This window comes from Haliotis cracherodii, unplaced genomic scaffold, assembly GCF_022045235.1.
Source record: "Haliotis cracherodii isolate W230 unplaced genomic scaffold, xgHalCrac1.p SCAF_14, whole genome shotgun sequence".
Lineage (NCBI taxonomy): Eukaryota > Metazoa > Mollusca > Gastropoda > Lepetellida > Haliotidae > Haliotis > Haliotis cracherodii.
The window spans coordinates 25,836,378-25,864,180 of record NW_027266269.1 but is presented as its reverse complement, the minus strand read 5'-3'; the positions used below and the strand labels follow the sequence as shown (position 1 = coordinate 25,864,180).

At 41.4% G+C, this 27,803-nt stretch overlaps 1 protein-coding gene across 11 annotated transcripts in view; it reads right to left on the bottom strand.

The window, feature by feature from the left end:
- LOC139461149 (protein couch potato-like) overlaps positions 1-27,530 on the bottom strand; it is a 189,621-nt gene extending 162,091 nt beyond the window's left edge. For all 11 annotated transcript variants that reach the window (XM_071242705.1, XM_071242706.1, XM_071242707.1 and 8 more), the window contains exon 1: positions 27,132-27,530. In XM_071242705.1, coding sequence (XP_071098806.1) covers positions 27,132-27,239 — 108 coding nt within the window. In that variant the 5' untranslated portion in view covers positions 27,240-27,530. The remainder of the gene's footprint in view (positions 1-27,131) is intronic.
- Positions 27,531-27,803: the final 273 nt, after the last annotated feature.

Here is a 27,803-nt window from a genome sequence, read left to right as displayed (position 1 = left end):
AACCACCTGATACACATAAAGCTAGCTCTTGCACCAGTATTAAAAAATTTATACCTGAATCATTCCAGTCTAACATTGTATGTAACAATATCGATCATCATCTTGAACTGCCATAAAAAATCACAGATTGTATTCCTTTTGAAGAACCAAAATATCAAGTCTGAAAAGATGCAACAGTATTTTTCAAAGCATCCAACACAAACACATTTAACCAATACAATGAAACAGAAATTAGCTGAAAATTTAACACACATCTCCAAAACATTAAACATAATTGTGAATTTTAAATACCCACATGGATTTCAAAGCTTCCACACAAATTGTTTTTCCGAATTTTCATTATCACGAGAGATATTAATTTGGTTTCAAACCAATCCCAAACTACCACAGGAGGCAAAGCGATGCGGCAGACCAGTTTGGGACTCCCTGGAGAAGAGTTCTCACAAGGGCAGTAAACAACGACTACAAACACTGCCCGGTCAGAGAAGCATTAATTGAGTGAGACTTGCAATGAAAGCTTACTGCCATGAACTAGGCATGTTTTTCGTGTAAAGTCCATCCGTGACGACAAATTTAATTGTCCGCGATGATGAGTCGGCCTTGTCCACAAGTACAGCAGGAACAACAGTTGGCCAGCTGTGTCGCAGACAGTACGGCATCTCACAGACAGAACGGCATCTCGCAGACAAATTACAAACTTGTCAGGGAATTCCCTCCCATCCATTACAATGCAACTTTACACCAGAATCGGGGGCGGTCGGGTAGCCTAGTGGTTAAAGCGTTGGCTCGTCACGCCGAAGACCCGGGTTCGATTCCCGACATGGGTACCATGTGTGAAGCCCATTTCTGGTGACCCCCGCCGTGATATTGCTGGAATATTGCTAAAAGCGGCGTAAAACCTCACTCACTCACTCACTCACTCACTCACTCACTCACCAGAATCGACAAATAGGGACAAAACGTTGGCAGTCGAAATTTGCATTTTTGTTTTCATGGATTATCATAGTTTACAAATTAAGCTCAAACCCTGAGAATCCCTCTGAACAATTGCAACACTTTTGTACAATTGCAAATTTCTGACAAATAACAATGAACATCACACTAACCATATGAACGTTGAAGTCGTGGTCCCCCAAGACTGAGTGATGCAATGGGCCCCCTTTCACAAAGTGATTGTAGTGCCAAGATGATCGTAACCCCCCTACCTTAACATAGACTTACGACAGTTGTAGTGCGAAGATGATCGTTAACTCCCATACTTTAACATAGACTTATGATAGACAACACTAAGATGATCGTAACTCCCATACCTTAACATAGACTTACGACAGTCGTAGTGCGAAGATGATCGTAACTCCCATACCTTAACATAGACTTACGACAATCGTAGTGCAAAGATGATCGTAACTCCCATACCTTAACATAGACTTATGATAGAAGAGAGCTAAGATAATCGTAACACTGTTGCACCAAGATCGGAACAGGGACTTGGTATACAAGACTTCAAAGTAGGGCTTTGAGGTCAGTCTGTCAGGGAGCGGGGTTTTGTTCAGGTCGGGGGTTGGGTGAAACAATATAGCAAGGTCATGATAAGATAAATATCTCGATACATAGATCATGATACGATATTTATGTCAAATACTATGGAAACTTTTTGGCTATTAATATTCAGAGCAGGTTCCAAAGGAAAAGCTAGCTGTAGACACATGTTCGTAGCAGATATTTTTAGCAGTGAACTTGAAAAGCTAATTCAACATTTTTTGCAATATTTGACTGACAAAAATGCTTGGGTGGGGGTATTTAAATGAGTAGTAAGTAATAGATTTTAGCAACTGTATCGTCTTGCATCGATACAGAAAAAAAAACATATCGTGTATCATATCGTCACAAAAAAGTCACCGAGCACTGGTACATCAATGTATCGTTTCTCTCCTACCTACCAACCAAAACAACTCAAATAAAACAGATTTCTTACCCTACCAAAGACAACTCGTATCCATAGTGACCAAACATGACTTACCTGGAAAAGAAAGAAAAACAATTAAGCTTTTGAAACAATCATCATCATCATCATCATCATCATCATCATCAAAAGAAACATCTCATGCTAAATAAGGATCATAAGATGAAAAATATATTTAGAGTGAGTGAGTAAATTAATATTTAACGTCACAACGGCAGTATTTCAGCCATATCGTGACGAGAAATATATTTAGACAGACAGCAACATTGTAACATATGATGGCGGCCTGTATGACATGATCGACACCCACAGGAGACATAGCCATGTCACAGACTGTAACCAACCAATCTGATTGGACACATCTTGCAACAAACATGGGACAAACTGAGGAAATACCGTATTCGACGTAATAAGCGCCCAGGGCGCTCTCAAAATTAGAAATATAGGGCTCTTATTGGAATATTATTTTGGTGAAAAAAACAGAGTTGAAAGATAAATTTTGTGGTTTATGCTGACAGTCTGAAATGTTTATATACGACAGATATATTTTTCCAGAATTTAATTGCCAATAATTGAGGGTGCATATTACACACAAGGGCGTATTATACACAAATAAATAAGTCTTGTGTACATTGATCAATCGGTAGGGGTGCTAATTGGGATTGTTCACTAGCCAATATATTAGCAAATATCGCCGTGGGCGCTTATAAGAACGGGGCGCTTATTACGTCGAATACGGTACTCTGATTAGAATCCACATTCAGGGCCATCATTATAAACAAGATGGAAACACAATGACATTGGAAACTTACTGATAATTTACCTAATTTTTCAATCCGACACAAAAATATTTTTTATGTGAACTGACATCATATTTACTTATCATGAGCCTTGATAACACAGGAAAGTTGAATACTACTTCCCTACATACTATTCACCGTTCAGCAAATACTAACACACACCTTGAATCAATATAATAATATAAGCTCTGACACGGTTTACATGTCATTATGTGTCTTTATACCGCCCAAATATATACTCATGGAACACCACTGCAAACCCAAATTGCCAAAGAAAATCCCTTGACGCCTCAGGTGGGACCTATCAGTTCAAATACCTTCTCCTTAGCCATCTGAAGTGTGAAACTGATTACAAGTTCATAAAGGTCAGTTGTACAGAAAGTAGTACAATTCAAGCAATGTTTAACTAGAAGTGAGGCTCCCATTTATCATAGAGATGTTTCACACAAGACGCTGTCTGTCCATTGTACATCATTTGATAAGATATGCTATTTCCCCGGCGGAGAAGACCACAATGAATTCAAGTATTACCATAGGTACACTCTGTCATTGTGCACCATGAGTAGGCTTTCTATCTCCCTTCCTAAATTTTCATGGAGATGAGCCTTTACAGAATTATTTTCTTTCGTTAAATTATAACCAGGTGACACCAAATTCGAGGTGATCGACAGATGTCATCCATTGATCAACATTTATCAAATATTCATGATTGTTCAGTGGGTATATATGTAACTTTGATAAATCATGTTTGAATAAATCTGTACAGTATGAAAAACCCCCAATACATTTATCATTCATGATCGCTAAAATGAAATTGCATCACAATGCTTTGAAGATCATTGTGATGTCATTGATTACCATGATACTATAATCAAATGACATCGATAATCTGTCTGCCACAGCTGCATTTTCTTCGTTCGTTTGTTTTTTACCGCCGCACTCAGCAATGTTCTAGCTATACGACAGCTGTCTGTAAATAATCAAGTCTGGACCAGACAATCCAGTGATTGACATCATGAGCATCGTTCTACACATTTGAGATACGATGACATGCATCAACCAAGTCAGCAAGCCTGACACCCAATCCCGTTAGTCGCCTCTTACGACAAGCATAGTCGCCTTTTACCACAAGCATGGGTTGCTGAGGACCTATTCTACCCCGGATCTTCACGGGTTCAAACCAATTGAAGCTGCATATTCAGAACAAGCTGACGCGTTATCTGCTAGTCTGTAGCCAGAAATAGTTAAGTCTGAACCGGACAAACTGGAGTTCATACCAATGAAACACAATTCATTTTAATGAGGCGAGGTGAAATGGGGTTTAACGTCGCGTCCAAGATTATTGCACTTATATAGTGACAAGCATGTATGTGTGTGTGTTTGTGTGGCTGATTGTACTAGTCCGGACTGATGCCGATTTATAGTGATAGCCCACTGAGATACCATGCCGCAGTTTAACCCACTCAGACACAGTATACTGACTCCGAGCCGACCAGTCCTTGTTTTAGCCCCTTAATGCCGAGCGCCAGACGGGGTAACAACAAGTACCATCTTTTAACGTCTATTGGTATGACGCGGTCGGGGATCGAACCCAGGACCTTCCGCTCTCCGGGCGGACGCTCTACCACTAGACCACGGAGGCTGTCCTCGTTTTAATGAGAAGCATGGCAACCAATCTGTGAGAGCACAAGCAAGCAATGCCAACATTCTCACCGCTTAATACATTTCAAAATAAAGAGATAAAAACAACATCTTCTGTCTGTAAAACTGTTTCTGGAAGTGTCAGTGTAGTTCTAAAATCTCTTGAAACAAAAACACGAATCTTTGTTCAAACTACAATTCAATCAACATCACCATAGCGTGTTAAACTTTAGAGAATTGCAAGCAATCAACTCAGACATTGTCAGTACTGTTCTCTATCAGCGTACAAGATTTATGTTTTACTCTGTCAATCAGTTCTTATAAAGACACTTAAAAATCATCTCAGCCATGCAATTTAATCAAATTTACAAACTACCAAAATATGCAAGGTGACAAATTTATAAATACAAAACAAATTACTGACAGAAGCTATTATTCAAAGTGACATGGATCAGATTATCCCAGCTATCTCTTTGTTAGACAACAAATGAATATTTCTAATCAAATCTGATTCTGGAGAATATATTTTACGCATCAATGTATTATGATCTGCCTTTGACATTTTAAAAAACTTTCAAATGAAAAAAAAATAAATTAAAATCTGACTTCTCAATACCTCCAACAGAGATAGTATTCATGCTCATGTTATACTTGAATTTCACGAAGTAACAAAATCATTAACTTTGAAAAAGAACAAACAATTCCTGGTCAAAACTATGTCCTCAAACAACTGGTTTTTCAACAAACATTCTCAAATTGACGTGTATATGTCAACATTAATTACTCTGGTGCTGCTGCACGCTGCTAAACCTGTCCAGCGAACACACCAACAAGCGATGTACTTGTAACATTCCACCATCAAAGCAAGGAGGATACATCTCAAATGACACCTGTCAAGTTGATAACTCAACTGGGATGTAGCCATGTTGTATCCAAGTGCACTTTGTTCAACACAAGTTTGTTGAAATGCACAATTTCTTCCAATCAGCTGATTCACAAATATATAAACTCAAATTCTGATGAAACAAGGGCAGCTACAGATATGGAACTTTTCTTAAGGCTGACCTGATGTTTGTTTGTTTGTTTGTTTGTTTGATTGTTTGATGCCACGCTCAGCAATATTCCAGCTATATGACGGCCGTCTGTAAATAATCAAGTCTGGACCAGACAATCCAGTGATTGACATCATGAGCATCGGTCCACGCAATTGGGATCGATGACATGCATCAACCAAGTCAGCGAGCCTGACCATCCGATCCCGTCTCCTCTTACGACAAGCATAGTCGCCTGTTATGACAAGCATGGGTTGCTGAAGATCTATTCCACCCCGGGTCTATAGTACAGATGCTCTATATTACAAGGCATAATAATTATACAAAGCAAGATGTTTCTATTGACATATATGACAGAAGTCAGACATTGTATTTTAACACATATTTCTCTTACATCAAACATGAAATAATCTCATTTCAAGGTCAAAGGTCGACATTGTGTCCACACAAGCTTGAAGAACTAATCCGCTTATTGCTTGATACTTAAGACCAGATATGACACGCTAAGTCCCTGTGATCTCATTACATCGGGAATCTGCCACACTCCGCATCCCAATCATTTTCATCATGTCGCAGGACTCAAACTCACATGTGAAGTGATTCCGTGCCATTTGATTGGCTAACCAAGGAATTCTTTTCAGACTTTATGTTTCCATTCCTTAAAAAAATAAGCCATGCCCACTAATGAACTACTGTTTGCTGGTTGGCTGACAACAGAATTGCAGGTTTGTTTGCGTTATTGTTTTGTTTGTTTGCTGTTTAACACCGCACTCAGCAATATTCCAGCTACATGACAGCGGTCTGTAAATAATCGAGTCTGGACCAGACAATCCAGTGATTGATATCATGTGCATCGGTCCACGCAATTGGGATACAATGACATGCATCAACCAATTCAGTGAACCTGACCACCCGATCCTGTTATTTGCTTCGAACAACATCTTTTGCGGCAAGTATGGATTGCTGAAGACCTGTCCTATCCCGATTCTTCACGGGTCTATTTCATTATTGCACTGGACAATGTCACTGAATTCATACTGTTTTGTGTTAATGAATGAATAAGCAGTCTGTGAAATTATTTATTATTTACAAATTTATTCATAAGAATTGTCTCATATATGTATTTGCTTTTGCACTTCCATAAACGCAAAAACAGAGTAACGATAAGACACATGGAATAACAACTTCTTTATTACAATTGTAATAAAAACGTTGTTCATCCATAGATCTTATTTCTACTTAGAACTCCAACTTCTAAATGCTCTCAAAGAAGTTAAACGCAAAAACACATTGAAGTCAAGATTCGGAAATTAATGTGAATAAACTTTCCCCTTGGCATCTGGCACGTGTGAGCGTGTGGCGGGGAATACTATCTTCTTGAAGACTAGTTCATCAGGACACCCCTCCAACAATGTCTATATCTGAGCAATTTGACTTCCAGGTATCTTCATTCCTCCTGTTCATATTGATAGGCAATAGTAAACCATTGGTGCTTGAGTGTCCTTGACATTCAGTCACCTTCATCTATGAAATAGTGACAGGTGTTGACAAAGATATACATAATTTATTATTTCTGATCACACAGGGACATGCATGGATTTCTTTTATTATCCATTTAAAAGCAGTCACTAAACTTCTATAAGGGCAATCTTTATTCTTCTTACAGTAAATATTTATAGGTGTCATTTGCAGTTTTTTAATGACATTCTACCTCAGGGGGACATTCCAGCTCATAGGAAAAACTAAGAAAAATGAAAGATGACAATTGCCATTTCTTAATACTAGCTTCATGTCCTAGGTTGTCTAACACACACATACACAAGTTCTCAAGCAATATTATACAAAGTCGTGAATGTACTGTTATTCTGAATGTAAATGCATTGTAATATTTGTTAATCATATCAAAATGCTATGCATTGACAATATCTGCTGGTCCAGACTTTGATTTTGTATTGGATTTCGGTGGTCATAAATAAGAATGTCAGAATTAAGTGTATATACATTTATAGTGGCAATGAGCTATCACCTATATCGTACCATGATTTTTAGGTACTAGTGTTTATTTCATATGAACCAGAGTTTGTGAGAAACACCCGTATCTTCAGTTGAAAGCTCTGGCAATAATATGATTAATGTTTCACAAATCTCAATGCAAATGCGCCAAAAGCCTGTGGAAATATGCATAAATACTATTTTCCTCTCGACTGAAACAATCAACCGGCGGACGTCAGATGATATAAACACCTCCATGGTCTCGTGACATGAAATTGACAAAAGCTGAGTGACAGGCGAACTTGCTGGGAGAGCTGGGAAACAGACGTTCTGTGAATTGTGACAACCTTGCACGGGCTGAGAAAACAGCGGGTGTTATAAATCTTCTGCAATCATAGATGCCGACCAAAGGCGACTGTGTAGGAACGCGAGGCTATGAAACATTTATTCCCCCATTATAATGAAATTAAGGACGGAATGAACGTCAGCAAGTTGCTCCCGATTGTCGATTTAGCCTGCGGCAGTACAAAGGCAATAATTCGGGTTTTTCAAAGGGATAAATGAATTGTAGACTAAATCAATTAGGGTGTATCGAAGACGCACTGCTACACCAGGATGTAATTAGACAATGACGTTTTTTTGAAAGGTGAGATTGTCTATCCAGAATCCCATACGCGAGATATGGATCGGAAATATGAATGCAATTTTATGTTAATTTCTTTGTCTGGATTATGGCACGGGCTGCTTGCCGAGACAATCGGTTATTACAGAGATCGCTTAAGGAGGGAAACAATAGGAGCCCTCGCCTAGAGCAATGTTAACATAATGGGATTAGAAAGTACATAGAAATTGTCACAGGAAAGGGACGCCATTCCTCGCGAAGACTCTACGTTGCACTGATCAACCTTTTCTCCAGTATCGACCATTTATATAAAACAAACTTCCGTCTCAACTAACATCGGCCGTTAGATGAGTGTTATTCACCTTGTTCGCAATTCACACCGGACTCCCTCCCTCCCTCCCTCCCCACCCACCTCCCCCTGACATCAACAACCCGCCCTCCACTCCCACCCGGACTAAACAAACTTCACAGATCAACAACGCATTAAAGGAATCGAACAGCCATAGTAACATCTTTCAAGACGTGCTGTATAAATAATTAAAAGTTCCCGTCATCGACAGTTCATATCAACATGTTCGGGGCGCTAAAACAACATCGCCTTGATGGGAACATGCATACTTATCATTGAAGCTTTAAAACATTAAAACTGAATCGTACCATTATACACGTGTCGAAACAAAGTTCATTATTTCTCGCCCCCATCATGTATATTAAACCAAACGTGCCGAAGATTGTTTTCTATAACGTAGCAGTGTAGGCTCGCTGAAGTATCGGAGACACACAACGAACACAATGCGTTAGGGCACACCCTACCTCGATATAAAGCTTTTAAAAAGGGCGTGTCCGTTTAATATACGTATATCTATATCTGCCGAAAACACGTCTTCATGTAAAGAATATCGTTGTGCTTCGAGGAAGGCAGAGAGGATCTTTTCTCTAAATACGTATCCGAGGTGTTTACCCAACGAGCACACGTATTCGAACTGTTTTAATCTGTGATCAACTATCTGTAAAGCCCGCACACTAATTAACGACCATTATCCCGCAGACAACGTTCTCAATAACCCATCTCCTGATTTCCTTGGTAACGGCGACACTCGGATTTCTTCGTCTGTTTCCGTAACGATCATTCTTCTCAACACGCAAAACACAGCAAGGTAGTGGAGACAATGGTAGACGTCATATCAACCGCAATTAAGCAAGACAATAAAGATGCAAGAATCAATATGCCTAATGATGGAAAGAGAGGATGGTTTTGCAATTAGGAAAATGTTTGGGGATGCATTATCTATTGTATCCAGGGTGCTCGGGAAAAAAGAAACCAGTCACAAACTACCCTAGTCGACTACCGATAGTGGAGGAAAACGAGCACGCACTTATTTCATGACTTCGCTCGGAAGCAACATTGTCCCAAGAACTAAATGTTCCATATTCCGACAATATAATCTTATTCTTAGACCGTGTCTCCCGACTGTCGATCATCTTGTAGTGAGTGAGTGCCTATGTTTAACGCCGCTTTTAGCAATATTCCAGCAATATCACGGTGGGGGTACCATAAATGGGCTTCACACATTGTACTCATGTCGGGAATCGAACCCGGGTCTTCGGCGTGACGAGCAAACACTTTAACCAATAGGCTACCCCACTGCCACAATCATCTTGTAAAATACACTATTTAATGTTTAATGCGAGTGATAATAGTTATTCACCGCAGTACGTACGCATCGCAGTAAAATACACTACTTGATGTTTGATAGTGGGCGAGTGATAATAGTTATTCACCGCAGTACGTACGCATCGCAGTAAAATACACTACTTGATGTTTGATAGTGGGCGAGTGATAATAGTTATTCACCGCAGTACGTACGCATCGCAGTAAAATACACTACTTGATGTTTGATAGTGGGCGAGTGATAATTGTTATTCTCCGCAGTACGCATCGCAGTTAAATTTATGGTAGAGTGACAGTGATTTCGTTTGTTATATCTAGTCATATGGAATAAAATATATATTCCTATCAAAAGTTGAGCTGTATATTGCCTGTGAATAATCTTCATTCATATGGTTACCGATGACCGATGGATAAACGTGGCCTTTCTAAACACAAACTATATGTTGATTGCATTTACATGTAAAGTGCTCTGTCAATACATACAGCTGATGATATGGAAGTACGTATTTTCTCCCTTGACAATTGGACTGACGCACTGGGATGTCATCGGGTGTCATTTGTAAGTGCGGGTTGGTTTAACGCCGCTTTGAAAAGTATTTCTGTTATATAAAGGGCTTTCATCTTAATATGGGAGTGAGCGAGTGTGGTTTTACGCCGCTTTTAGCAATATTCCAGCAATATCACGGCGGGGGACACCAGAAATGGGCTTCACACATTGTACCCATGTCGGGAATCAAACCCGGGTCTTCGGCGTGACGAGCGAACGCTTTAACCACTAGGCTACCCGACCGCCACTCTTGATATGGTAGCAAAGACAAAGTGAGGCATGTATTATACGTTTTAGAAATTCGTGAAAACCATGAGCAAGGAAATAAGCCAGGGGTCATAATCAGGACGAATATGGGATTCGAACCCACGATACTGACGGGGCTAGCAGAGCACATTGACGTGCCCTAAACTACCGGACCACAAGTCCCCAACATGCACCATAAGGACCCGTGAAGATCCGGGTTAGAACAGGTCTTCTGCAACCCATGCCTGTGTAAGGTGAATATGTGTGTCGTAAGAGGCGACTAACGAGATCGGGTGGTCAGGCTCGCTGACTTGGTTGATGCATGTCATCGATTCCAATTGCGTGGATTGATACTCATGATGTCAATCACTGGATTGTCTGGTCCAGACTCGATTATTTACAGACCGCTGTCATATAGCTGGAATATTGCTGAGTGCGGCGTTAAACCACAAACAATGTTACCCTGGAATGTTCGACATGAAGGGTTAGTATCTCGTGCCAACGGGAGACACGTGCAGCTACTGCTCCTGACACAGGCTTGCGACAAGTCCTTTGACTTCACGTGCACACAACGTGGCATTTTAATTGGCCTATTATTCGTATAACGAGACATAACAACCGCTTAAGAAATATATTTCCGGTCAAATGTCATGCAGCACAGTCGAGAAATGTTGAGAGTTACCCGCCCTTTGCATGGTTGCAAATCATTCGTCGCCGCTCGCCCCTTTCCGTAACCTGCAAGAAGACTAGTCCCCCTATCGATGAAGAAATATTTTTTCTTGATTTTACATACGTCTTGAATCTAAAAATATACCCAAGACAGTTAAATGTGTTCAATCATACTGTATAATTCCACACGTCCCGATGTGCTTCAAATTGCATCTGAAATATATATAATATATGGGGAAATATATGTGAACCATTACGCAACGAGTTGACAATTGTTTTAAGAATGCCCGTTTGCGCTAAGACGGAACCTGGTCGCAAAAAAGGCCGAGTCGCTATTCGGGTTGTCCCGTAACAACATGAGTTGGTCAGGAATGGGTTGCAAATGAGAGGGGCGTACACGTGAAACAAGAGACTTCCGGTCTTGCGTAATTACGCACTTCCGGGTTGACAATTAGTCTTCTCAGGCATCACTTCGTGCTCTTTCACATATCGCGACATGAGATATTAATGGACCTACCACCTCAGGGCCCATTCGATAAAGGGTGTCACTTAGCTGTACTTTGCCCATATCTTGATATACAGATCATATATGATAGTCGTCTTTCAAAGATCACTTTGTGGAACGGTGTCCCTGTGAAGTGAATTAGGAAATGGTTTCAAGTTGAATCTTCCGTGACGTGAATATGCATGGGCGGATACAGAGGTGTGGGGGGGGGGGGGGGGAAGGTTTGTTTGTTTTTGTTTGACGCCGCACTCAGCAATATTCCAGCTATATGATGGCGGTCTGTAACTAATCGAGTCTGGACCAGACAATCCGGTGATTGACATCTTGAGCATCCACCTACGCAATTGGGATCGATGCATCAACCAAGTCAGCGAGCCTCAGTCCGGATGTAATAAGCGTAGGATACAGGGGATCTATATTACCCGATTACCCAGGGTTCGCCTTTTGAATTCACGTTGAGATATCAGCGTATTCGACACTGATGTTCCATACCAAAACCAATGTCTGTCAATATTGGACTTTAATACAGAACCACATCATGAAAAGCGTAGCTGAAATTGAAAGCAATTTCAACAAATCCACATCGCTAAGACAAAAACTGATGTCAGTTTATCAATCTGTATCTAAATGCTTCAAAATTGCCATGACACGGACCAAAGGAATGCGCGCTCGTTGAGCATGATAAACATCTTGGATTGTAATCCATTTGTCGTCGGGTCTTTACAATGTCTCTGTCGACTGATTTATCTTGTTCACAAGCTCCGCTGTGTGCCCGTTCTTTGGCCGAATCCTATAAACACACTCAGCTGTTATCGAAGAAATCAGCATCATATGCCATTTACTACATCGTCCCTAAAACTTTATTTCCGCATTGAGAAGAAAGGTCATTTAACAGACCTGTTCTAATGGCGTCTTCTTAGTTTGGGATCGAGAAAGGATTTCAACCACTTCGTTAATGGCTGAGACAACCTGTTCAATCACACTGCGTTGAGGAGTAAAATAACTCTTTATACACTAGCAATAAATCACCATTCCTTTAACCCCTTCGAAGCCAAGTCAGAGTCCGGGGGGTTAAAGTGATTTCTTGATCTTGGTTGGACTCAATTTCAAACTATGTTTGCGTGTGCGTGTGTGCGTGCGTTTCCCCCAGTTCTGCTTACAACGGTATAAGAATCTACACTCAAGCATCGCAATTACAGCATAAAAAGAAGTTTTTATCCATGAAACATTTTTGTGTATACCTTGTCTTCCGTCACGAAAATCCCATCAAACAGACATGTGAGTATGTTTGCAAAGCATGTTTTGTTTGTTTATTGTTCAACGCTGCACTCGTCAATATGACGGAGATACCTAAATAATCGAGTCTGGAACAGACAATCCAGTGATTGACATCATGACCATCGATCTACGCAATTGGAATACGATGACCTGCATCAACCATGTCAGCGAGCCTGTCCAAGCGGTCCCGTTCATGTCGGTTCTCACAAACATGGGTACGCCTGAAATAACTGGAATACTGTTAAAAGCCGCGTTAAACCCAACTCACTCACTCACTCACTACAAGCATGGGTAATTGCAACCCGGATCTTCACAAAGTTACAAAACATGTATAGAAATCCATGATCTACTCAACTCTTGTCCATGTGTTAACTCATCGTCACTGGATAGCGGACGGATATCGAGAATGACCAAACCCCTTTAGTAATCGCTGGTAGAGAATAAGTGTTTACAAATACAATTATTCAAATGAAATACCTTTTCTTAAAGACGAAAATAACCCCAGCAACAAATCTGTAAAAATATGAACGATAAAATGGCCATATATGAATATGATTATCATTACTATCACAAAGGCACCATATTTCTACGTCTTCGCCAAGAAAATTTAACGGTAATCCATAGATTTCTTTGATGTTCTGTCTATAGTCCTAATACTTCCGTTAAATCCTTTAGAGTAGAAACGTTCCATAGATCATACAAGCAGCCCACAGACTCCACGCATGTGCATGTTTACCTAAAAGATACGGAACGGAGTCGAGCTTTGTACGACATCAAATAACCCTGCGTTCTAACAAAGGCAGATATATATGCTCAAAATTTCATCAGTCTGCGCTAGAGACGTGTCTCGGTGATGTAGTCTGGTCGCTCTTGAATAAGCCCCAGCCCTCGTGGACGTCGGGAACCTGGAGGAAGCAAACAGTGGAGAGATGAAGCTTCATCGGATCCTCAAACAAGTCCTCCGTTCAGATACAGGTTCAGAATCGATCCCCTTTTTCGTTAATTCAACAAAAGAGATTTTGCATAGCGATTAAGGGCATTTTCACCGGCAGCACTTTTTCCCCGCCTGCAAGTCCGAGCTTCTACTGACAGGGACTACAGTATGCACCCACTTCAATTATGGATTGTAGAGTGTTAGATGGGCCGGGGGCTAGTATACGTCCGCTGGTGCTCTGGGCTGGTGAGGCGCTGTGGTTTTATTGTCAGGCGACGACATTTGCCAGTGCGTGTCCCTCGGTAAAACTCCTTGCACGCCTCCGGGTTCTCCTAATAAACAGTCATCGGTCGGCGCCGTCCCTGAGCGCTGACCAGGAAATCCATGGCGCTGTGTGGAGTTGAAAACATCGTGGAGCGATTGTCTCCCCCTGTCTGAAGAACATTCGGATCTGTTCGTCAAGTTACGTTTGCCTCGTTGTGAAACGTGATAATTTCCTTTTCGCTACATAGGAATAAGATAACCTCGTATCGTATTCCAAAGATGGCATTGCATTACTGGCGAAACTAATCGTGTGTATCCGTATCTTAGCTCGTTGATGTTCAAGTGGATTGACTTAAAGGGGGCCTCAGCTCAGGTTTCCAGGCAGCCCCAGTCAGATTCAAGTCGTTGAAATATCCCCTTGTTTGCCTGCTAACTGAATAATGCATATGAGCGAGTGAGTTTGGTTTGACGCGGCTTTTAGCAATATTCCAGCAATATTCCAGCAATATTCCAGTAGTATCACGTCGGGAGACACCAAAATTGGCTTTACACATTGTACCCATGTGGGGATCGAACACGAACTTTCGGCGTGACGAACGAACGCTTTAACCACATAACCAAATGAGGGAGTGATTTGGGTTTAACGCCGCTTTTAACAGTATTACAGTTTATCGCGGCGTGTCAGCTTAATGTGGGAGGACAGCCCGAAGTGATGCAAGTTTCAGACGTTTACCACTTCGATGAAACCCACGAGCAGGGTATGGTGCTGACAAACCTAGAAACATAATTGGGGCGAACCGGGATTCGAACCCACAATCATAGGTTTCTGGCGAGCCCAAGGGACGCAACTCGCCTTAGAAGACTGGGCCACCCGTGCCCCAAACATAACCACGTGAGCATTACACGGATTAAGCATGGGTTATGGCCCCTTTCACAACTCATTCAGCAGTCGGATATCCCTTCGTGTTCCGCCTCGGAAATACAAATGTTATGACTGACACCATGGTCGTGGTGACGAGGAAGTGTGACTACGAGCTACCGGACCAGTGCAGTTCCGGGTTAGATTAGGTTTTCAACAACCCATGCTTGCCGTTAAAAGCGACTATGCTTGGCGTAAGATGCGACTAACGGGATCGGTTGGTCAGGCTCGCTGACTTGTTTGATGCATGTCATCGTATCCCAATTGCGTGGATCGATGCTCATGATGTCAATCACTGGACTGTTTGGTCCAGACTCCATCATTTACAGACCGCCGTCACATAGTAGAAATATTGCTGAGTGCGGCGTTAAACATACAAACAAATAAGTTACCACCGTGAATATGACACCTCTAACATTTTAGCAGCATTCAGCCGGCAGGGCCGAAGAGCAGGGGCGTTTGGAGGTTAACTGTGAGTATCGTTTTAAGCCGCAGTGTTCCAGATATATCCAAGGCCTGTCAATGACGTAGTCTTGGAAACCAGTGATAAACAGCCCATGCAACGATCCTTGCCAAACGGTGATAATCAACCAGGCCACAGTGCATCCACAGTTATCTAGGGTATTATATAACTTAATACCAGTTAAATGGGGCAATTAGCTACCACATTAGCTACCACAGCTTCATTTCGGATGTGACGTCACATAATCAACATTAATCATATATTTAACTTCGCACAGAATTTATATCGCTCAAGAGCGTAGGTTGATTGGACGGCTATTTTGAGCGCCGTGTGTTTCGGTTGGGAATCAAGTCGAATTTTTTGACTACTGCATTAGCAAACATTAGCATAATAGATTGGGAATATAATCGAGGACTATCGAGGACAGTCAATCGATCTTCATATGAGTCGACTCTTCCATATAACCCCCGGGAAACATCAGGTCAGTGACAACACAGGTGACGATTCGAAACTTTATTCCCCATAATAAACGCCCTTAAATGCGCATGCAGGCAATATTGAAATTGTGGAGGAAGGTATTGTAAGATTATCAAACAAACATTAGCTGTGTTTTTCAAACAAACGGTTAAAATCTGTCGATAAACGCCTCAGCACGTGGACTCATCAAACTAACCATCGAATGTGTCAACATTGAGAGGGGACCAGATCGTACAGATAAACCTCGGATAAAACGGAACGCGCAAACAGCCGACGTCTTCCGATTGGTACACGGTTGATCGTGTTTGGTTAGAAGCAAGGGGAGTTTGTCCCGACAAGAGTGAATAGGGATAAACAGGCGACTAGCTACACAAACATGCTTGGGGAAAGTGCATATTAATATAGTCTAGTCTAGATGTTTCCCCACACAGCGGGTCACAACGATGGCGTTCGCTTCCACGAGAGACTTGCCATTGCCACACGAGGCTGTCGAGGTGACGTGGACAAGCCGCATTCATGACACACAGAACATGTATTTATCACAACACCGTGAAAACTAATCGCGAAGTGCATCAAGGTAATGATTAAAACCGTTCATTCAGAATATCCAGAAAAATATTCCCCTTCAAACGGCATGCCACACATCATTCTATAAAAAAAAACACAGCCCTTCGTCTTCATTTCTTAATGCACGTTCCTCGTTTCGCCTGGGGCAAACGTTAACGATGAAATTTAATAGCAAATATTCTACTAATGTGGTTCGTTTCGATAACATATGACTTTTAAATAAGGGCACAGTGGACAATGTTAAAGCCGGATATTATCGGTTAATATTGATTAGAGGACTGTTCATCTATACCAGGGGTATATAATGCATAACGTACTGTCCAGAGGAAAGGCAAATTCTAACTGACACATTGGCGCTTGAAAAATTGTTGGGAGGAAATCGCATGCGCCCGTGGGAACAAGGTCGTTACTTCAGTGTCTGGAGGAATTTGCTGTTCAATTTGTACGATACATCCTCGTCTAGTAGCAGTTAACGCTGCCCCAAATAATTCAGAAGGAAATATTCCTGCTGATCGTCAAACCGTAATGTTAGTGGGTAACGGTTACGCACTACATCTGTAACGACTGAACACACACAAATACCCAGTTTAGTAACTTGGCGCCGTCTTAACAAAGTGGTTATGCCAACGCTTTTGTCCTGTGAACATCCGGGTTACAGTTGGTCTTCAGCAACCTATGACTGTCGTAAGTGGCAAGTAACGGGATCGGTCGGACAAACTCGCTGACTTGGTTGATGAATGTCATCGTATCCCAACAGCGAGGTAGATGCTCATGATGTCAATCACTGGATTGTCTGGTCCAGATTCGATTATTTAGGGACCGGCGTCATACAGCTGGAATATTGCGGTGTGAGGCGTTTATCAACAAACACAACACTTTGACCCTTTTCTCACGTTGTGATTGGGTGAGTGAATGTTGTTTTACACCACAATCAATGTTGCAGCCATGCCTGTAAGTAATCGAGTACAATCAGTGGTAGACACCATGAACAGCGGTCCACGACGTGGTTTGTTTGTTGTGTAACGCCGCATTCTTCGAGTCTGGACCAGACAATCCAGTGATTGGCATCATGAGCATCGAACTACCCAATTGGGATACGATGACTTTAGTCTGTCTTACAGACCCTGATACAAATATATATATATCAAATACAGCCCATGCAAGTCTCTAATGTTTGGCAAGTCTAGATTACTGCAGTATCAGAAACTGAAGAGAATCACTGGGCTCCCTTTTTATTATATTTTTATGAAGATAACTGAACAACTGTTTTTTTCTGTACGATATGTTCATTTCAGAGACTAGATGTTAGTCTAACGATGACTTGTATGAACCAAGTCAGCGAGCCTGGCAACCGTTAGTCGCCTCTTACGACAGGCATGGCTTGCTGAAGACCTATTCTAACCCGGCTCTTCACGGGAATTTCCGTTTCCAAAGTTGGTAAGACTAACAAAGGTCAGGTGTTTAACACTAGACAGTACTTCCGTGTTCTTACAACACGTCTATCTCTTTTTCAGAAAAACGAGAATTCCCTTCCTGTGTGTTCTGTCGCCTATCAGTTCAGCAATGTTATACTTTCAAAGGCTTCAAGCTTAAACAGATGAACATATTTTTTTTAAATGTAAAAACTTTAACCTCAAAACAGCATAGGATTGCAGTTCTTGAAGACATAAATTATCTAAAAAAATAAAATCTGACAAAGTTTCCTGTACTTTTACCCTTCGGAACTTCCTCATCCTCTGTGTCGTGATTTTACAGATATTCTGCTCATCCAAAAAAATCGGAAAAGAGCTAAACAACACATCTCCACAGCTGTGGTGAAATAACGCGATTCTTGGACCCGCATCTGTTGTAAGCACTTTCTGAGGTTACGGGGGCTATTCTGTGTAATCCGGAAACATAAAGCTCATTGTTACTGCACAGCAGTATAAATAAATAGTTTTCCTCGTCCCTGAACATAAACACTGACAGCGACTAGGATACCCTTCCCGTTGAATCGACACTCTGCTTTATGATAAATTAATTATTTGGTTTTCATTCACAGATTTCAAGACTTCGAGCTGGGAGGTGATTGGTGCATGTGAGTAACCTGTGTTTAGTGAGATTCACATGCAACCCGATACCCATGAAGATCCGGGTTGGAAAGGTCTTCAGCAACCCATGGTTGTCGTAAGAGACTATGCTTGTAAGATCAGGTGAGGTGAAATGGGGTTTAACGTCGCGTCCAAGATTATTGCACTTATATAGCGATGTGCATGTACGTGTGTGTGTTTGTGTGGCTGCTTGTACTAGTCCGGACTGATGCCGATTTATAGTGCTAGCCTACTGAGATACCATGCCGCAGTTTAACATGAATACCCCACTCAGACACAGTATACTGACTCCGAACCGACCAGTCCTTGTTTTAGCCCCTAAATGCCGAGCGCCAGACAGGGTAACAACAAGTACCATCTTTTAACGTCTTTTGGTATGACGTGACCGGGGATCGAACCCCGGACCTTCCGCTCTCCGGGCGGACGCTCTACCACTAGACCACGGAGGCGGTTGTAAGATCAGGAGATGAGGCTCCTTGACTTGGTTGATGCATGTCATTGTATCCCAATTGCGTAGATCGCTGCTCATAATGTCAAGCACTGGATTGTCAGGTCCAGACGCGATTATTTAAAGAACGCCGTCATATAGCTGGAGTGTTGCTGAATGCGGCGTAAAACAACAAACAAACGAACAAACGAAAACGTTTGATAATGAGGCGGACGTTGACGAGAATCTAATAATTAATTTAATGTGGCCTAAGTCGGGCGTTGTGTTACAGGACGGAGAAGGAAAGTACAGGTTTTCCTGGGTGATAGGATTCAACAGTGAATGCATAGCAATATTTGTTCCGGCCGATAACATGACCGACATTGCATATTAAACTGATAATATAGATGACTCGACCGAAACTACATATTAAACATACATTATAAAATTCATATTATGTTTTTTTAGTATCATTCTTTTCCTCAAATCACGATAACTGGGTGTCTCTCGGCCTTCGGATTGAAGATATTGACGTTGAACTTTGTTTGGAAATGTATGAGCTAAATAATTTTCCTCAGTGATTATTTGCACAGGAAAGATGATAAATTATTGTGATTATATAATTTACGAGGGAGATTTGCTTCAAAACATGTACACTCAAAAACATTAGATGATAATTGATATGTAATAACATGACTTAAAACAAATTCGGTTGCATTCCAGGAAATAACCAAGTCCAGTTACCTCCCCTTTATGACGTCACAGATACACATTAGAGCATAGCAGACCCTATTAAATTCGATACAACAGGAAATCCGAGATTTCCAAAGTCTCGGGAAATATTCAGAATGTGTACGTTATCATGGGCTGCGCATGCGCTGCACACATCTGGACACGCATTGCAATAATCCTTTCCTTTTCAACACACAGCTATCGAAGTACTTGCTCTCGGGAAATGATTAGCTAACTATTAAACTCATTACTTCATTAGAAGAATTTCACCTAGCAGGATTACACAATTAGCGTCAATTTTCATTCTTTACGAGCTCAGGGTACAAGCATTCTTCTCCCAACCCATGCGTTCGGCGGTATACGTTCGCGAATATTACATGTTGTAGCAATTAAGAGGATATACTGTCGGCAAGCGAGGTCTCTCCCTCCGCTTTATCTGACGCTTGTGGGTGGGTGGGAGGGGGGAAGGGGGGGTGGAGATGGGGGTCAGCTGTACCTTATAAACAGGATATCCTTCTACGGCTCGGCGATTAGCAAGTGTGAAGCAGCATCTCCAAGGGCTGCTTGATGCTGATGAGTGTTTTCTGGGGCTCTTTTGTGAATGTTGATATGATTTGGTGTATGAGAAAAATATCAGCAGTGGGTTGGATGTGTTTGAGACAAATGATACATTTTGAAGAGAGAGTATTTTACGACACATCGACAATATTCCAGCTGCTTGGCCAAATACTACTTAGTAATCCGTAAATAAAACCATATAATCTTAATCGTATATGAGTGACTTATAAAGCACAGTTATCTGTTCAATGCCTCATTCAACGTGTTTGATTAGCGCCATGAATTATCAAATGTTCTTTATATAATTTGATTGTTGTTTAACGTCACACTCAGCAATATTCCAGCTATATGACGGCGGTCAGTAAGTAATCGAGTCTGGATCAGACAATCCTGTGATTGACATCATGAGCATCGATCCACGCAATTAGATACGATGACATGCATCAACCAAGTCAGCGAGCCTGACCACCCGATCCCGTTAGTCGCCTCTTACGACAAGCATTGTCGCCTTTTACGGCAAGCATCGGTTGCTGAAGACCTATTCTACCCCAGATCTACTTTAAATAAAGCCTCAATGCCGTTTAGTGGAGACTTGAAACGGAATCCACGTAGAGATGGCAACAGCTGTCAGGGAAATAGTCCAATAAACCCCAGCACTAATAATGTATAACATCTAGCAGTATCACAGTGAAAGGAATTAGAATAATGGAATTAATCTGAATATTGTCAAATAAATTACATTCACGAATCTGTTGATGGCGTGTCGGCGAAAGCACAATTATTCCCTTTTCATGGACGGTAGGTTTTCAGCCCGATATGAGTCAGGTTCACGCAATCTAGCCTTTCCTATTTTTAACAAGACCAGAATGTTTGTTTTTATATTCATCAAAACCACTTTCTCCCCAAACCCAGCCCAATTCTCTGTCGATAGCTCGGAATGAAATAATGTCATATTCACCGTATGAGGTCAATTTCACCGGCTGCACTGAACACGGAAAACCCGCGGGATGCGTGCGCGCCTTTGACCTTCGCCTCAACACATGCAATGTGCGGGAATTGATGGTTTCGCCGACAACTCAAAGAGGCTTTTTCCCACGCTTGGGATGCCGAAGTCGAAATATTTTCACCAGTGTTGGGACATGTTAGATAGTGTTATAAATTCAAGGATTTGTGACTTACAAATATGTGAAGTGTTTTGGTATTACGCGTCACTTAAGATGTGGTAGAGTAATATCTATATTTGTTACAGAGAGACACAAGGTCGTCTCCATGTTGTTTATAAGACTGACTGACAACGTAAATAAGACCTGTTTAGATATGTTCCAAGTGAATATTTATTCATACGATTACATAAAGCCACTGCAGCAATATCATAAAATATATATAATAGGCTTTTGCACATCTCCCATTGAGCCCGGCACACAGAAACTGTTTTAACTGAACGTTTTGAAAACAACACATACGTTTTCACTTCATTTGTAAAATATGTATTTGCATGGGTCTTAATGTCTTCGCCTTCGTAATAATGACAAGCAAGAGTAAAACATTACTTTGACACGCTCGGGACCTGAAAATAGTCTTCAGTACTCGCGATGAGCGATCCTTTTCTATTACATGTTTACACTATCCTTGGCTAACAAACCCGTGAAGATCCGGGGTAGAATAGGTCTACAGCAACCCATGCTTGCTGTAAAAGGCGACTATGCTTGGCATAAGAGTCGACTAACGGGATCGGGTGGTCAGGCTCGCTGACTTGGTTGATGCATGTCATTGATCCCATTTGCGTGGATCGATGCTCATGATATTAATCACTGGATTGTCTGGTCCAGACTCGATTATTTACAGACCGCCGTCATATAGCTGTAATATTGGTGAGTGCGGCGTTAAACAACAAACAAAAACCTTGGCCAACATCGTGGGTTCACAGATTAAAACAAGGCATTGTAATTTATTTATTGAATGTATTGAATGTCTGCTTCATATAGCAATTTCCTCAATCGGTTTTCGACGTTTATTTGACAAAGGAGATATAATGGACGTGCAACGCACTGACGGGGTTGATATAGGTTATATTCACTGACAAACATGTTTGAAAGTTATTGAAATTGTGATAAGAAACGTCTCACTGGGCTTGTTTCCCGTGAATGTACAGACTCATCACCAATGATCATCGTATTAATACTTATACGTGTTTTCAATAATGGTAAACCAGTCGATAACATTCTATATTAGCATACACGATGGTTACACGAATCAATTAGCTCGCTCAAGACAAGTTTCAACGAGGAGACATTCCTCGATCGGGGCCACGTTTTCTCATAGTGTTGCCCTGACCCAACATTTTCAAAGACCCCCTTGAAAAATACCCTGTGTAAAATTAGTACTACGCTGGGTAGGGGCTGCAATTTTTCCTATCATGCCCCGACCGTGTACAATTAATATTTTATTCACACAGGGGAATATCGTGTTTCAACACCGTGTTAATGCTCGGCTTGGTTCATGTATATTTTATCATCATTCCCTACGAGGCAAAATGTTGTGACTCCGATGTCATATTGGCTTGTTTCTAAGGAAAGAAATAAATTGATATATATATATATGAACGTTCTGTTCATTACCTACATGGGTCTAATTTCAAATCATGGACCCTTTAATGTTGAATAAAAATAACTGTTGTGTCGTGTGGAGAAAGCATAATCGTGTTTCTATAACGTATTAAGCGCAAGATGAGTTACAAAACTAACCTTCTCACAACCTGGTTAGCGTGAGTTTTAATGGAGTTTAACGATTGATTTTCATGCGCAAGATTAGATATGCGTTGATATATTACACGAGTAAATTATTATCCCTCTCGTCGGATCAACAGTTTTCCTTTAAGTCGAGAGATGGTTTTCCCAAGGAGCTGATTTCGGAGACGACGTATTGGGTTATTTCTTTTTAGGACAGTTTGAGGTCTACTTTCTTTCGAGGTCAATTCCCCTCATCGTGTATATAAAGATTGAAACCCGGGGCCAAGTGAAGTCGTGTGATCCGAGAAATAATGTGGGAAACTAACGATTTTGTGACCTCTCTTGTGAAAATCGTTTTCGTTGCAATGCAGGTCGTTGCGTCTTGGAGCTACCGACTTGCGCTGGGCGGGGGTGGGGTATTTATCGTAACGCACGGCTTTTTCAACTCGGCCGTGAACAATTCTCATCATAACTGAATTATCCCAGATGAAGGGCCTGACATGGCCAACCTCGTCCCGACTTATGTTGAGGAAAAGACGTTCGACCTGTTCAGGAACTGTGTATGAAAAGCTCTGGGTCAGGAACCAGTGACCCACAGCAGACTTGCTGTTTCTAACGATGCTCTGGGTTAAATGAGTGCGGCTGGAACCGTTTCGATTGAACGCTCTGCAATGACAGTGGACTGTATTCCAAAGCAACTATCGCGCTCAATGTTTTCCCTGTCGCTTCATAATAATGACAGTCGGTATTCGATACTCGTAATAAAATGAATACCGTAGCTTTTTTTTCGAACATAATAGCCTGCTCTTTGGAATCGACATAAAAAAATCGCCGCACGAGACTTTCCAAAGGGCCTGTGTGTTTGGAACAGTGGCCTTCTTTTCGATCTGGACGAGCAGTCTTTCAAATCGCCATAGTGGGCTGATCAATAGGTAGCTCTCGACAGGACCGACCTCCTAACTGACAGGTATGGAGCTCGGCTAACCTGTTTCCCTGTCTGTACGGCGATCACGAGGATAGTGGACATTTGTGTACTCTCTAATGGACGCTTGCTTCGCTAACATTGTCTCGCTTCCATTCATTTATCAAGACAATATTCAATACATGTAATTGCGATAACTGAAGCAGAAGCCGGCGCTTTTTATCTCCGATGCTTTAGCATATGACGTGGCTGCTGATAGCAGTTGTGTGGGGAATTGTTTATCTTGATTTGAGGAAAACGTGGATACCATTTTGTCGAAACGAGAACTAAAACATATTTTGTTGAATAATGCAACTTGTCTGTAAATAATGTTAGGCTGGGAGTGTTATTTCGATTAACCACTTCTAACGAATCTGATAATCTGTCTCTACTCGTTCGTGTTCTACATTAATTTAGTTATTTTTCTAAAAGCACACGCCACAAAACAGACTGACATGGGTGTAATCTTTAGTCTTTATCTGTAGAAATCAAAGACACACAACTGATAGGTTTAATTAAAACGTTGATAACATTCTTTCCCGAATGTATTTCTAAAACTATCTCCTATTCCAATAAAGGGATGCTGTTTAGAGATATCAAAATATCTGTAACAGCTTTACCAGAGTAGATATCTGTACTACAGCATACAATGGCTGGTCATTCTTAAAATAACATCGATTGAAACCATTCCGGTAAATTAATTATAAATTTCCGACAACATGAAACCAAACGAAAGATCGGCGTCGTTCTTCAATTATTATCAACATCAGATGCATTACCAAGTGCCTGGGAATGCACGCAGAAAATTCCACCCACAATTCAACAGCACGATGGTGATAATTGAAAATAATCGGTATCGATCGACGAGATAGTATCAAATAATTCCGACAAATCTGAGATCCAGCCATCAATTAACACAACGATAGGGGAGAAAACTCGCGTTATCATACGCATAATGAAACGCGGACGGCAGTTTCTTCTGAACGAATTCCAGCGTGTTTTTACCGCATTTCCTTGCACAAACTGCATGTAACTATATCAAGAATGTTATAACTGTTATCTAACACTGAATGTATACAAAATGTTACAATGTTCTACACAATGTAACAGTCCCTCCATGCACATCCTAGCATGCACAAGTGTATATATAACTGTAGCAATATGTTCTACATTTTACCCGTATCGCATTACCTAGCACCACCAGGAACCTAATTATTCCCCTGTCTATTTATGATAACATTCCTATATCGTACATCAATATCAACTTGCTGAACGCGTGGGGAAAATTGTCAGTTAACAGTTAACAAAAAAGATCACTTCCATCTTTTTTACAGACATTTTGGCTGACAAGATTCGCATTTTTTGTGAGTGTATATACAAACGCATTGGATGTAGCGATGGGGATGGTCGCTTGTGTTACTATTTTACTGTGAATGAAGTAATTTCATGGATGTAACTGTAACAAAAGCTACAAAATACCTATATGCGCCCTGAACGCTTTATTCCACCACGGCAACAGCTTGTACACGGGTCTATCAGATGATAACACAATGAGTGATCTGTTGGTTGTAGGTTGAAGGTTTCTCTCCGTTTAGTCGAAATGTTTAATTCAAAGTTAATATGGATTTTCGAGCTCAACAACGGCTGTTTCAACCTTTGGCTATTCCAGTATTTAAGTCTTAATTCTCTGTCGTTTCTAGGCCCATGACGAAATCCCCGCAATAGATAATACTTGCTCCTTCAAACAAATCACTTCACAATAGCTATTGTATTGGAGAGAGATAACGACGGGCATAAGGAGGGATATTGTGTCAAGTGTCACATTAAAGTTTAACGAGTTCTGAACACCACGTAGCGACAGACATAAAATAGTTGATATAATTTCTTCATAAGAAATTTGCAATATTATTTGTGTTAATTATGACACTGGTGAACGGAACGTTGTTGTCCGACATCTCCGCTGATAAGTGTTTATAATAGGGGGCGTGGCCCCTGCAAGATTACACACGACTCGGGGCTAACGGCCAAGATGCTGTAGAACAATAAGTGATGGACTTTGGGTAGCAAGCAAGTATTGTCGCCGTTTCACGTAATTTCAAAGTTCAAAGAGTATAATTGTCAGGCTTGTTATTCGCAAGGACGAACATACTATCGCATGCCCTATAACGAGAAAAGAATTTAGAACCAAACAATCACATACAGTGTAATCCAATCGCGAACGGTCGAACTGGAATTTGAAACTGGTTTGTGAAAGTGGCCGGTCGAGTAGTTCATGAAACCAGGCTTATTTTATAACCCTGTTCGTTTCATTCCAATAAACTTGTCCATTTAATGCGACCCCCAACTGAAAGGCGATTTCATGTAATCTTTTATGGTTGTGTGAACATGTACCGGCCTAAAGCCTCGCTCGTTCGAACGAGGAGATTTAGCATTGTCGATGGCAGACTATTGAGCAGTCATTCATTCTCTGTACAGTATTTAATACAAGCCGATAATAAATCTGAGAGACGATTATGAATTTAGGAATTTCGCCTGAGCTGTGGAGAGATAAACCGGTGGGCGATATTCTCTATAGAAATGGGCGTTCGCTTGTGCACCGAGTCCCGTCTTTTATCACTGTATACACCTGTTTACGCCACAGGTGAAAATATGTAAATGAGCATTCACAGCATTAACATCAAAATAGAGTTAAATGGGGAACCATGGCCGTATTATTTAGAATAAACATTGTTACACAGCGTAAATATAAGGAACACACTAACAACAGCGTGTAAACGGCTTCTATCACGTGAAATTGTTGCATTTCAACAGTTGACTGAACACGAGATATCGCCAGCTCACATCAAAAGTATAAGGTTTCCTACCTTTCAACACGGTCATTGTAAAACGCCCCCCTACATGAAATTCACGTGGTGAGTTGTCAAAAATAGCCCGCACGCCTCTGGGGTAGGCACGGGGGCAGCGACAGCCCTGGGGGTGACGGAATCTCACGCCTGGGGTAGTAAAAGCTGAAATAAGCTTACCTCTTCTTCTGGTGTAGTGTTGACAGAATCCATGCTCTGTGATAGCGCTATGGTTGTGTCTGTGTTAAGCCCAGTGGTAGTATGGTTCGCCATTTCATTAGATCTCATAGTGTTCAAGGCTCGGTAACCCCTCTATAGTCGTGATGAGGCGCTACGGTGTCCAAGCTTTCGACGATATCACAGCTATGATATAGTCAGGGAATCCCACCGCGCCGAGTGCTCACCGCTAGCTAGCCGTGTGTGATGGTGAACAGAAGATATATTGTGAGGAGAAAAGGATAGAGGGAAGCTAGTGTTCCATCAAGCTACATCCGAATAGTTCATGTGGGTAACAGGTCGGCGTTAGCGTAACTGACTGTCTATGAAGCCAACTCGTACACCTCCCGATTTATTTTGTTATTCAAATGCACGCACATTCAGTCAGTGACGTCACACGTCAGTCCCGGCATGCTTTGGCGACCTCTGACCCCGCGCGAGCTGCTTTTGTCTTGCGTTAAGCTCGCCTATCGTTATTGGCCATTCAATGAGGAAAAAAATACGCGATTATCAACCTGAGAGGAAAATGTTAGCCGATTATGAGGAAAATCCCCTCTGTTTGGTCTACACTTGAACGAGAGACGTGATTTTCTGACATGCTACATATAGGCGACACATACACGCCCCCTTACCGAG